The 12847-nt window shown below is 37.0% G+C and overlaps 3 protein-coding genes across 4 annotated transcripts; 2 read left to right on the top strand and 1 right to left on the bottom strand.

Moving 5' to 3' along the window:
- LOC104741297 (recQ-mediated genome instability protein 1-like) lies at positions 164-3640 on the bottom strand. The gene is made up of 8 exons (XM_010462116.1): positions 3049-3640; positions 2789-2959; positions 2478-2623; positions 1987-2123; positions 1140-1648; positions 937-1047; positions 720-851; positions 164-578 (listed from the first exon to the last, which is right to left on the bottom strand). The coding sequence occupies exons 1-8, from the start codon at positions 3589-3591 to the stop codon at positions 429-431; spliced, it is 1899 nt and encodes a 632-aa protein (XP_010460418.1). The 5' UTR covers positions 3592-3640; the 3' UTR covers positions 164-428.
- Positions 5216-8775, top strand: LOC104741282 (glutamic acid-rich protein-like). 2 transcript variants are annotated; one of them, XM_010462103.2, is made up of 11 exons: positions 5216-5776; positions 5880-5913; positions 6328-6407; positions 6555-6614; positions 6701-6814; positions 6891-6971; positions 7043-7108; positions 7353-7776; positions 7894-7991; positions 8087-8117; positions 8224-8775. In XM_010462103.2, exons 1-11 carry the CDS (start codon positions 5429-5431, stop codon positions 8430-8432), a joined length of 1545 nt encoding a protein of 514 aa, XP_010460405.1. In that variant the 5' UTR covers positions 5216-5428; the 3' UTR covers positions 8433-8775. The 2 variants fall into 2 exon arrangements, with proteins under 2 accessions (XP_010460405.1, XP_010460398.1); XM_010462096.2 differs by having other exon boundaries at positions 7040-7108.
- On the top strand, positions 9184-10308 carry LOC104741271 (omega-hydroxypalmitate O-feruloyl transferase-like). The gene is made up of 2 exons (XM_010462087.2): positions 9184-9746; positions 10095-10308. Exons 1-2 carry the CDS (start codon positions 9312-9314, stop codon positions 10167-10169), a joined length of 510 nt encoding a protein of 169 aa, XP_010460389.1. The 5' UTR covers positions 9184-9311; the 3' UTR covers positions 10170-10308.

Genomic DNA, 12847 nt, shown 5'->3' with positions numbered 1-12847 from the left:
GAATGATAATTGAGGTGAGAATGAGATGTTTATCTACTATTAAGTTGTTAGTGTCTGTAAAACATAGATCACCAAATAGCAATATTGCTATTATCTGTACAATAGTATTTTTCAACGATTTACGCCATATCAAGATCACCAAATGACTCATAACAATCTGCCATATATAAAACCTTTGTTTTGTCCTCTAAAACATACAAATTCATTTAAATTTTTTTACACATCTAATCTACTTGTTTGAAAAGAAAAAAAGAACTACTTAATTTCTATAGATTTATCTTAAAGAGAGCAGAACTGGAATCAGGGAAGTATAATACCCGCCGGATTCAATTAATTACCAAATTGAAATACCCGGTTTAGTTGAACCAGGAAGTAATTCCTAAGCAGAGATATAAATGAAGTCAAGTCACCAAAAGCTCTCACTGTTTTCAAGGGGATAGAACAACAACTGGATTTAAGCTTGAGGATGATTTGATTCTTTCAAAGAGTAACCGAGCATCGGTTAACGAACATCCCTGATTCATTTCAATTGCTACCGGATATTGCGACGATCTGTTCATTTCTACCACCATTATTCCCTGCAGTAACATAAAAATGAACAATTTGTAAAAACATGTCTTCCTAAGCCTAGTTTGGTTTGTCTCTGATTGGGTCGTCTTCACACTCAGTCCTAATGAGCTTGTATGTAAACTAGTCTTCTACATACAACTTAGGTTTACCTCGAAGTCAGCGAGAAACAACTGGAAGCGTTTCAGTTTCTCTTTCATCATGGCATTTACTGATGTTGGTGCTGAAGAGGAAAGAGCAGCTGTGACTTCCATGGATGAATGACCTATCCTGTTTTGTACAACCTGCAGAGGGAATAACATGGACAAGATGGGTGATCTTAATTCTCTAATTCGTCAAAAAAATTGCGAAATGAGGGATAGGACTTACGTCGTTATGGAGCAAGATCTCACAGATGAGACTACCATCATCGACGTAACATAGAAGCTCATACGTAGATTGTTGCTTGAACTGGAATTTCTTCACTCCGGTTAGGAAGCACTGAAAGAAAATAGATACTTTAGTTACAAAGATTGGAACCCTGATCGATAGAAGACAGAGTCTGAGAGTATTTTGATAAGTGGTGTTAGTACTTTGATCCTTCCTTGAACAGAATGCATGGTATCTTTCTTTACTGCCCATTTCTGAGACAACTCGGCTAAGTAAGTGAAAGGCTTCTCTGTATTTGTAAGCACAGAAGGTCCTTCCAAATCGATAACCATATTACTGACTTCTACATCTGCTACATCGCCTGAACCTGAACCATGTACATGAGACGTTGTGTCCCTTACACGACCAGTGTCAATATGCATTTCTTCAACAAATGAAGTCACGTTAGATGTTTGTTGATCCAATGTATTTCTACCAACGCTGTTGGAAAAAGATCTTGTACCACTGCAACTAGTACCAGCTGTGGATGCTGCCCGGTGAATGTTACTAGAAGTTGAGTGTATATCAGAAAACGTTCTTTCCCCGTGCGCAGAAGCAGTATCAATCTGCATATGTTCAACCCTTGAAACAGTAGCTTCCACGTTGGTAGAAGCAGGAGGCTCATTCATCACCCGCGAACTAATGTGAGTTCTGGTTACATTTACGGGTATGCCTGCCATAAGTGTTTTGGTTAAAAGAGAGTTAATAGTCACAAATAATCTCAAAATAAAGTGGTTGTCTCATGTTACTGAAAGTATCTAAGGACAGATATTGTTGTCTCAGAAAGACACAAGATACGTGTTTAATTGTAGGAAACACAGGACGAAGGATGATTGTGCTCTAGTATGTTACAGTTAATGATATAAAGGAGAATCCTATAATTACTCTGGTTCAGGGTTGACATAAATGAACACTTTGGCTAGTTTTATAAACTCTACTTTTGAGACATGCAGCTACTTTTCTTGTTGACATGTAGTTTTTTCTAAACAAGAAGATTAATGACATCCCTACCTTGAACATTGACCTGAGCGTTAGTAGCATTGGCCGAAGTAGAACTATCTACATGATTACCAGTATCATTGCCATTTAGCGACCATGCAGCTAGAGTTGCTCTGGTTGCCAATGAAGGAACCACTCCTCTCCTTGTTCTGCAAAAGTTAAAATCAAATCAAAACTTTGATAAAAGGGTAAAACTTACAACTGCAATTAGAAAACACAGTTGGTAGTGTGTTATAAACTGAGTTTTAACGTATATCATGCATCATCTTTTCACAGAATCGAAATGCAGAATTCACTAAACTAGTAAATCTTAAGGCATTCTCCAAACCAGTCACTCTTCTACAGATCAAAGCAGCCGTCGCCAAAGAAATCGGTGAAACAAACTCGTTGCAATAATAGATACAACTGAAGAGACATACATCATGACACAACTTTCGAATATGAAGTGAGCGGGAGAAAAACCGAGTTCTGAACAAAGTAAACCATTCTTTGAATAAATCAACCTTTTCCCTCGTGGAAGTTTGTTTACTTCAACAACCAGACGCTTTCTTGCTTCTTCAAGTTCTTCAACCATCCCTCCTAAAACTTCTACAATTTCAGGTACTAGCATTAAAAGTCCATGCCGAATTTGTACACTAGATACAACAATCTGCATGTAACTGATATTGTCAGTGCTTTTACTAGAAACACAAACATGTATAAATAATCTTAAAGGTTGCACATTGGCCTTAGGACAAGTATCAGATACTAGTTTTCATCCCAAAAGTTAATCTACCCATTTTAACAACTACAATTATCAACTAGAAACACACACCTTTAAACCAGCAGGAGACAAGACTTGAAGATCTTTAATAGGTCTGTATTCCATACCAAAAACGCGTTGAACACCATCTGTCATGGACAACTTAAGGCCCCTCTTAAGCCCTGCATTAGCATTTTCATACCTTCCTTTGAGTGGACATCCAATGTTAACAATCTCATCAACCTAAATTCAAACAGAAATGTTCAGCCAAAATCACACATTATATAAACAGTTCCAACAAAAAAAGGGTAAAAACCAAAAAATCAGATAACCTGAAGCACAAACGGACCAGGGAGTTCTATACGATTCATAGACGCAACATTCCGAGGAAGAATCCCACCTCCGCATATATTCATATCAGAAAACATGAACTGCTCAAAGCAATGCTTAGCTTTCGCTGCAACATCGAGGCGGGAAAATTGCGGAATCGAAATTTCAAGTCCAGAAAGACAAGAGACCCACCACTCTCTCTTCAATTTAATCCCTAATCGAGAAAGAATCTCACTGATCGGCGATTCATACTCATTACCGCTCACCAAATCCGACTCTGTCTCCGACAAATCAACCGGAATACTAGAATCCGGCGGTGTGGGAGGCGGATTACCAAAGACGTCGATAATCTCAACTTCCGATACATCAATTGCTTCGCCGGGATTAGGGTTAGAATTCGAAGCTACTGAGGTTTCCGGTTGTTGTACAGCTGAGGCAATACCACCGCTCCGAGCAGAATCACCAATTCCGCTTGTTCCAGTTCCATCTTCGTCTTCTTCTTCTTCGTCGGAGGAGTACCGGAGTTGCAGCCGTCGTCTACGCATTTCGCCGACTAAATTTAGGGATTTTTTTTGGTTTTCCCTCCAAATTCAATTTTTTTTTTTCTTCTTTTTTTCGAAAAAAAAATGTATTGGTCAGAAAGAAAGAAAGGCGGAACTTAATTGGGCCTAATTTCTACGCTCCATTAATTTTCATTAGACAAATTATTGGCCCATTAATAGTGTAATGAAAATTAAGAACATCACAGTTGTTCAATCAATAACTGTGACGTGACGAGGACATCTCCTTTTATTCTTCGGTTATATTTGTGACTATTCATAATTATATTTTTGACAGCAAAAAGAAGATAAATGTTTACAAGTTAACTAATTTATTATTAGTGAAAATTAGAACAAATTATTTCCACAAATAGATGAGCTGGGTGGCATTTCATTAATGAATGAAGAGAATTGTGTTATGAATTTCCCATTTATCCAAAATACAAAACAGCTTAATATTTTAATTTTTTTTTTGTAAGTTCCTTTTTTATTCATCATATAGATAGCAAATCTTGAAATAACCCAATTACCATTTTAGCTTTTTAGTAGCCATTGTTTCCTTTTTTTCATGGGCAAAAAAGGAACACACAATATTAAAAGAATAACAAACCCTTTCACTAGTAGGGGGCTGTGCTGTAGAGTGGGGACGTGAAAGTACACTCTGCAGAAAGAACGTGGAAGAGAGTATATTTTATTCGACGACATCCGCTAATATCTTTTATTCTTCAGTTATACTCATTATGTTTTGGTTTTGGAGATTATAAATACTGTTATTTATTCATTATTTTCTGACACCAAAAAGAAGATAAATCACAAGTTAACTAATTTATTGTTGTGCAAAATTAGAACAAATTATTTCCATAAATACGAGCTGGATGACGTTAATGAATGAATTTATATGAATTTCCATTTATCTAAAATGCAAAACAAACTTTTTTTTTAATTTCTTTATTCATCATACGCAATAAACAAAAAGATTTGGTCATGAAGAACTCGTCAGCCATACCACACACGCAAATGTTGAATTAAGACAATTACCATTTAGTAAGCCATTGTTTTCTTTCTTTTTTCTTGAAACCAAAGGAAAGATGAGGTAGGTTTACTGTTTAAGAAACCAAAAGCCAAGAAGATGAGATATGTTGACTGTTTTTCACATATTTTGGCTTTAAAATTGTTGAGCAAAGACATATTAAGAAGGAATCAAAACCCACATCAAAGCTAGCCAAGTGGTAAGAAGATGAGGTATGTTATTTATTTAGAGACTCGATCATCACTAATTTACTATAATTTGGCTTTTAAAATTTTGTATAGAAGACGCATATACAAAAGTTCATTGTTAATCACCCTCATCATATGAGTATTTTTTTTTGGTTTTCCCTCTAATATCATTTTTTTTTTCTTTTTTTTTGAAAAAGTTTGTATTGATCAGAAAGAAAGAAAAGAAGTGCGGAACTTAATTGGGCTCGTTAGGAATAAAATTAGGCCTGTTATAAAATTGGGCAAATTATAAAATTAGGCTTGTTATAAAATTGGGCCAGATAAAATTAGGCCTGTTATAAAATTGGGCCGAGTATGTTGTATGTAAAGTATATATGATGTGTATGTATGTATATAAAATGGGTTAGTTTTGCCGCGAGCTTGATTTTGGTGAAAATTTTGGGGGTTGACGAAAGAGCCCGCCTTTGTGTTCCTGAAAATTTTGAAAAAAATCCCCAAATTTTTGATTCTTCTTTTTGTGTTTCTTCTCTTCTTCATAATCTTTGAATTAGGGTTTTCGAGTTTCCCAATTCTGATATTTTTTTTTCTCTTTTACCCTTTTTCCCCATCTTAATTTGGGTCTAACATGGCGACTGAAACCCTAGAAGAGAAGAAGATACCGGAAGTTGAATCTCCGGCGAAGGAGGAACAAACTGTTGCTGCCAAGGAAGAAAAAGCGGATTCGCCGATAAAGGATGAGGCGGAGAAGAAAGAGGGAGAATTGGAGGAGAAGAAGGATAAAGAAGACGATGTAAAAAGTGAGGAGGAGGAGGAAGAAGAAGAAGAAGAAGGAAGTGGAAGTAAGAAATCGTCGGAGAAAGAAACGGTGACTCCGACTAGTGACAGACCAACGAGGGAGAGAAAGAAGGTTGAGCGTTTCTCCTTGTCTACTCCTATGCGGGCTACACCCAGCAAGTCTGTTTCAATTGGAAAGGTTTGATCTTTTTATGTAAAAATTTGATCTTTTGTCTTTCGTATTTGTGAGAATTGGAACCAATTAGTTATGGGTTTCTGTCTCTGTGTGTTTAATTTTGTAGGGTCGTGGAACACCTCTCAGGGAAATTCCCAATGGTATGTATACGAATCTGTTCTGTTTGTGATTGTTTTGATTGAGTTCTTGTGAAATTTTTGATGTGTAGATCTAATTGTTGTTAGGCAGAATAATGAAAACATCTTTGCTGGTTTGGCACATCTTAGATCTAGAAGATGATGAAATAGCTGCTTTGAGATTGTTTCTGTCTTCATTTCTATGCTTTATAGTAGATAGAACCATTTCATCATTCCTTAGATTCTATTATTTCGTTCTGGTGGAATATCTCATATTGTAGCTTCCACAATAAGCCCACAACTTACTCTGTCTCTGATTTCGCAAGTTTCTCTTGTTTGTTTATCTAATTGGAGGGTTAAAATTTTGGTTCTTTTGGTGAATTCTTGGTTACATTTATTTACAATTAGAAAGCTTTCTGATAACGTTGGCTTTTTCAGTGGCTCATAAACTATCCAAGAGAAAAGCTGATGACAACCTGATGTTACTACACACCATTCTCTATGGGAAGAAAGCAAAGGTGCTTTAAAAGTTGCTTACATTTGATATGTATATTTCACTTGCAAGCTTTTGTCTCTGTTAATATGGATGTTGTCTTGGAATTTTTATTGTCGCTTTGCCAGAGTACATAGGTACTTAAAAGCGTTTTGTGAATTTTTCTCTGCAGGCACAGATGGTTAAGAGAAACATTGGTCAATTTTCTGGCTTTGCATGGTCAGAGAATGAGGTATAACCCATTTCAAGATTATTCTGTTAGAGGGATGTGTTTGCTGTTTTGCCTTCTGGTAAATCTTGTATTTTAATGTTTCTCAGGAGGAGAAGCAGAGAGCAAAAATAAAAGAGAAGATTGACAAATGCATAAAAGAAAAATTGATAGTTTTTTGTGATGTGCTTGATATACCTATAAACAGAAGCAACATGAAAAAAGTAAGTTATAACATGATGTGGTCTATCTATTTATTGTACCTTGTTCTATATTCTAAGAAATCCTCTATACTTCCAGGAAGAACTAGCTGTCAAAGTGCTTGAATTTTTGGAATCTCCCAAGGAAACAAGAGATGTTATAATAGCTGATCAAGAAAAGGTACTGTTGGATTCTGTACATTAGTTCTACATATTCATTCCCAATGAGAGCATTGAGTTCATTTTTAGCAGGCCAAAAAGCGCAAGAGTACACCAAAAAAGGGGAAATCTGGAGAATCTTCAGACACCCCAGCCAAGGTTTGTACTTTGTTGATCATCTTAATTATCTTATTTGTATACCTTGTCTGCTATTGGCGCCTTTTAGCTTGTTTTCTTAGACTTTCTGCATATGAGTGATGTTAAATTTTCATTTTTAATGTGTATGGTCGGATTATAATCATTTGCATGAATATGCTTTTTCATCTGTGTGACTTGATTTATTAGCTGTTGATCACGGGTTGTACTAATATCCTTTCTTTGTGTATGTTTTGTCTCTACGCAGAGAAAAAGGCAAACAAAAAAGCGAGATCAGCCATCTGACACGGAAGAAGGCAAGGATGAGGGAGATGCTGATTCTGAAGGAACTAATGATCCTCATGAAGAAGATGATGCGGCGCCAGAGGAAGAAAGTGACCATGAAAAGACTGACACTGAAGATGAAAAAGACAAAGCAGAGGATGAGAAACCATCCAAAAGGAGAAGCTCATCGAAAAAGACTGTAGAGGAGAGCTCAGGGTCTAAAGGTAAGGATAAGCAAGCTTCTGCTAAAGGTTCCGCAAAATCTGGTGAAAAGTCCTCCAAACAAATTGCTAAGTCAGCCTCGTCCCCGGCTAAGAAGCAAAAGGTTGATCCTGTCGTGTCTACTTCTAAAGAGAAAAGCAAGAAACAGCCGAGTAAGCCACAGGCTAAGGGATCTAAAGAGAAAGGTTACAACCATTCTCAGCTGCTTCTGATGCTTAGACTCGTTTGATTTATGTTTTTAAAGAAATTATTCCATCTGATTCCTTTATTATTTGTTATCTTCTATCATGGATTGGATACAGGAAAAGCCACTAAGAAAGGCAAAGCCAAAGAAGAGCCTACCAGAGAAGAGATGCTTGAAGTGGTGTCCAAAATTCTGAAGGAAGTAGACTTCAATACGGTAAGATGGTTTGATTTTCCCAAATTTGAATATAATGGAATGGTCTAAAAACCTTGAATAGATGTTCTCACACAATTTGTTTTTCTTAATAACAGGCAACACTATCAGATATTCTGCAGAAGCTAAGTACGTTCTTGCTTATTGCTTTTACATTTTATTTCGCAATTTGTGTTTATACTTTCCAAATGTTCAGGAGCTTTTTGCTAACATATGCTGTTTGTGATAACGTCAGGCGAGCATTTTGGTGTGGAACTATCACATAGAAAACCAGAGGTAAAGGATGTGATCACAGATGCCATAAATGCAATGACTGATGATGAAGAAGATGATGAAGAGGAAAAAGCTGAGGCTGGAAGTGACAAAGAGAAGGAAGAAGAAAAAGGAGAGGGAGACGAGGCTGAAAGTGACGAAGAGAAGGAAGAAGAGGAGAAAAAGGATTAAGGTTTGGAGTTTTGTTTCTCTTCTCTCAAAATCTGATGTGAAGGAAAGCAGCAATTGTCACACAACTTTTGTGTGAAATCAGAGGTAAAATTTAGAGTGTGTCGAATCTGTACTTTGTACTTTATGTAATCTCTATAGTCTGACTCTCATTATGTAGTTTAAGTGTCTTTTTCTTCTTGTGTAGCTGTTACCTGTTAGGTTTTATTAATCCTTGTTTTATTTGATAGCCAGATACTGTGGGGAATTTTACTTCTTTGTTTTACCGATTTGTGGCTTGTTGTATCATGAACGGAACGGTGAACTTGAAACTTTTGTAGGTTAAAAAAGAAAGCCACTCTGTATCTTCTGTTCAGGCCAAAAAAAGAATTACGTGATGAAATCTTGGATTTGATGGAGAAGTAAATTCTGTTTTTCTTGACGCCAAGCTACATTCAATAAACAAACTATAGGGATGGTGCAACTAATGCTATTTATTTATACAATATTCACTACTAAACTCGAAAGAATCTTATATTTGAAGAAAAGCTATCATCCAAATGCGACCTTGTTTGTGAACTGAACGACCCATTTACATCCGCTGAAGTCAGTTCTATTTGACCGATCTAACTGGTCACAACACCTCTAAGGCTCTAATCATACCAGATTTTAAAAGTATTCAAGTCGTCAGATTAACATGTATACCTCAAGACGTCTCTCTCTCGCTCTCTCTTTTCTTTCTTCTACCATTTGCTAAAATCCCTACTTGTACCACAGTTAACCTCAAACTCTAGCCTCTACTTAACCCCTTTGATAAAATTAATACCCCTAGAAATCAAATCCATCCTCCATTCTCCAAAAAATACATCTTTGGATATTTCTTCACCAACACTACCCTGAAAAATGGCCGACTCATTCGAGCTCATTGTAACCCGAAAGGAACCTGTTGTTGTCTCTCCAGCCTCCGAAACTCCTAAAGGTCTCCATTATCTCTCAAATCTCGATCAAAACATTGCCATCATCGTCAAAACAGTCTACTACTTCAAATCAAACTTAAGATCCAACGAGGAATCATATCAAGTTATCAAGAAGTCACTCTCCGAGGTTCTTGTTCACTACTATCCTGCCGCCGGGAGACTCACGATCAGCCCCGAAGGAAAGATCGCTGTGGATTGCACCGCAGAAGGAGTTGTCGTGGTCGAAGCTGAAGCCAATTGTGGAATAGAAATGATAAAGAAGGCTATAACGGAGATTGATCGACCAGAGACTCTTGAAAAGCTGGTTTACGACGTTCCCGATGCTCGGAGTATTCTTGAGATTCCTCCAGTGGTTGTTCAGGTGAGGAGTTGATACTATTTTTGGTTGCTGTTTTTGTGTGAGTGAACGAACATGACATACACTAGGTTTGGTCCGATATTGGTTTCAAATAATTATAGTATATCGTAGAATTCGATTAAATATTTATCATGCATATGCATAAATACGCTAATTAATCAAGAAAAAATAACCATGATAATATTTCCACTAACAAATACATAGAAAATAGTATTTATTATCCAAATTGACGATTATTGTGAATTTGTGATTGTCGATCAAATAATTTATCAGGATTTTTATTTGCCAATATGTAATTCAACATATAATGTTTGAATATACTCTTGTTTTTTTTTTTTTTGTTTGTGGCAGAACATTCGTTATCAGAGAGAAAGAGAGGAAAACGCTGAAAAAGTTTGTTATTCTTATTCCTTATCAACAAAATGAATCTGTACACAGACTTATATACAATTGTCTTACTACTCTAATTAGTAAACAATAAAGGTATATACATTGGTTAAGATAACCATAGTAAACCAACTAAACCAATCTTCATATCTAATACCCCCCTCAAGATGTGCATTGAAAAATGTTTTGAATGCTCATTTTGGACTTCAAATGTTCAAACTGAGGAGAAAACAATGGTTTAGTCAAAATGTCAGCGACTTGATCTTCTGTGTCGACATGGAGAAGCTTCAAAAGACCAGCATCCAAGCGATCCCTGACTGTGTGACAGTCTACTTCGATGTGTTTTGTCATTTCGTGAAAAACTGGGTTAGTGGCAATATACACAGCTGCAGTGCTATCGGAGAACAAGATAGGAACAGCCGCAGTGTAAACACGCAAATCCCGAAGTAAAACGCTCAACCATACCATCTCACAGGAAGCTAGAGCCAAAGCACGATACTCAGCCTCTGCAGATGAACGAGATACAGTGGGTTGCTTCTTTGATCGCCAAGAAATTAAAGAATCACCAGCAAACATTGTGAAACCAGTCGTCGAACGTCTACTATCTAAGCAACCTCCATAGTCTGAATCAGCAAAACCTTTCAAGGTAAGATCAGCAGTTGCAGAGTAGAACAATCCCTGACCAACAGTACCTTTAATGTAGGCCAACACTTGATAAGCAGCTGACAAATGAGGTGTGCGAGATGCTGACGAGTATTGACACAATTTGTTGACCGCAAAAGTTATATCTGGTCGAGTAATGGTCAAATACATCAGTTTCCCAACAATTCTTCGATATCGTTCCCTATCTGTAAGCAATTCTCCCTGCTCTTTACATAACTTCAGATTGGGAATCATTGGCAACGGAGTAGGCTGACAACCTAACATACCAGTGTGAGATAGCAGTTCTAATGCATACTTGCGTTGACACAAAGAAATACCAGTTGAATTTCGAGCAATTTCCCGGCCTAAGAAATATTTCAAAGGACCCAAATCTCGCAATTTGAACGACTGTTTCAAAGCTGCTGTCAACTTAGTAGCCTCAACTTCCGAAGTACTAGCAATGACAATGTCATCAACATACACCAAAACTGCAACAAACTCATCCCCACCAACTGGTTTGACAAATAAAGTCTGATCACCATGCCCTTTAAAGAAACCAAGACTCAATAGTGAAGAAGAAAACCTCTTATACCACTGCCTAGATGCTTGTTTAAGACCATAAATGGATTTAAGTAGTTTACAAACAGCATTCTTAGGGAGAGTGATACCTTTTCTATCAGCATATCCTTCAGGCAGTTTCATGTAAATCTCTTCTTCCAGTTCTCCATTCAAAAACGCATTTGATACATCAAGCTGTGTGAGAATCCATTTCTTCGAAGCAGAAACTTTGAGTAACAGCTTGATAGTAGCCATTTTAGCAACTGGGGAGAACGTTTCAGTATAGTCCAACCCTTTCTTTTGAGTAAAACCCTTAGCTACCAACCTTGCTTTATATCTCTCAAGACTACCATCGGCCAAAAACTTCCAAGTAAAGACCCATTTGCATCCGACAGCTTTCTTACCCGGTGGCAAAGAAGTAACCATCCATGTATTCGTTGCCTCCATTGCACCAATCTCTGTATCAACTGCTCCACACCACTCTTTCGATTCCTGTGCCTCAGCATAAGTTGTGGGAATAGGAATATTGGTGATATGATTGATATAAGAGAGATGAGAAGGTGAAATGTTTGAGTAAGAAAGAGACTCCGAAATAGGATACTGAATATTTGAATCAAGAGAATAACAATGATAGTCCTGTAAATGAGTAGGAACTTTCTTTGTTCTTTTAGAAATTTGTGGTGAAAGATCAGAAATTTGTGAAGGAGAAGAAATTTGAGGAACTGGAGAAGGAATAGAGAAAATAGGGGCTTTATTACCTGAAGGCATAGAATCAGAGTGTGTGAAGAACTTCAAAGATGTGTCATTCTCTGGTTCTGCATTCATGGGAAACACTTCTTCATGGAAAATAACATTCCTGGAGATGAAAATTTTATTAGTCTCCAAGTCCATGAGTTTGTATCCCTTATAACCTGCAGGATAACCCAAAAACAAACAAGCTTTAGACCGAGGCATGAATTTGGTTCTCTGTTTTGGTGAAGTAGACCCGTAGCACAAGCAACCGAAAGTCTTCAATTGATTGTATGCAGGAGGCTTTCCAGTAAGAACTTCATATGGTGTCTTGTTGAAGAGAAGCTGTGAAGGTGTTCTATTGATGAGAAACACTGCAGTCAAGATAGAATCACCCCAAAAATGCAGAGGAAGCTTCGCTTGAAACATGAGAGCATGAGCTACATTGAGAATGTGTTGGTGCTTTTGTTCAACCACTGAGTTCTGTTCTGGTGTCTCTGGACAAGAATGGAAAGCTTGAATCCCTTTTTCATGATAAAAACTTGAGAAATTCAGTTCTGGTGCATTATCTGATCGGACAGCTTTAACTCTGACATTGTATTGATTCTCAACCATTTTAATAAATCCTGGGAAGACTGTAAGAACCTCTGATTTGTTTCTTAGCAAATATACCCAGGTTGCTCTTGAATGATCATCCACAATTGTCAGGAAATATTTAAAACCTTCAATAGTATCAACTGAGAAAGGCCCCCAAATATCAATGTGTAATAACTCAAAGTTTGAATTAC

Source organism: Camelina sativa, chromosome 2 (assembly GCF_000633955.1).
Source record: "Camelina sativa cultivar DH55 chromosome 2, Cs, whole genome shotgun sequence".
NCBI lineage: Eukaryota > Viridiplantae > Streptophyta > Magnoliopsida > Brassicales > Brassicaceae > Camelina > Camelina sativa.
Note: the sequence above shows the minus strand (reverse complement) of the source record. Positions and strands in the feature narration are given on the sequence as shown.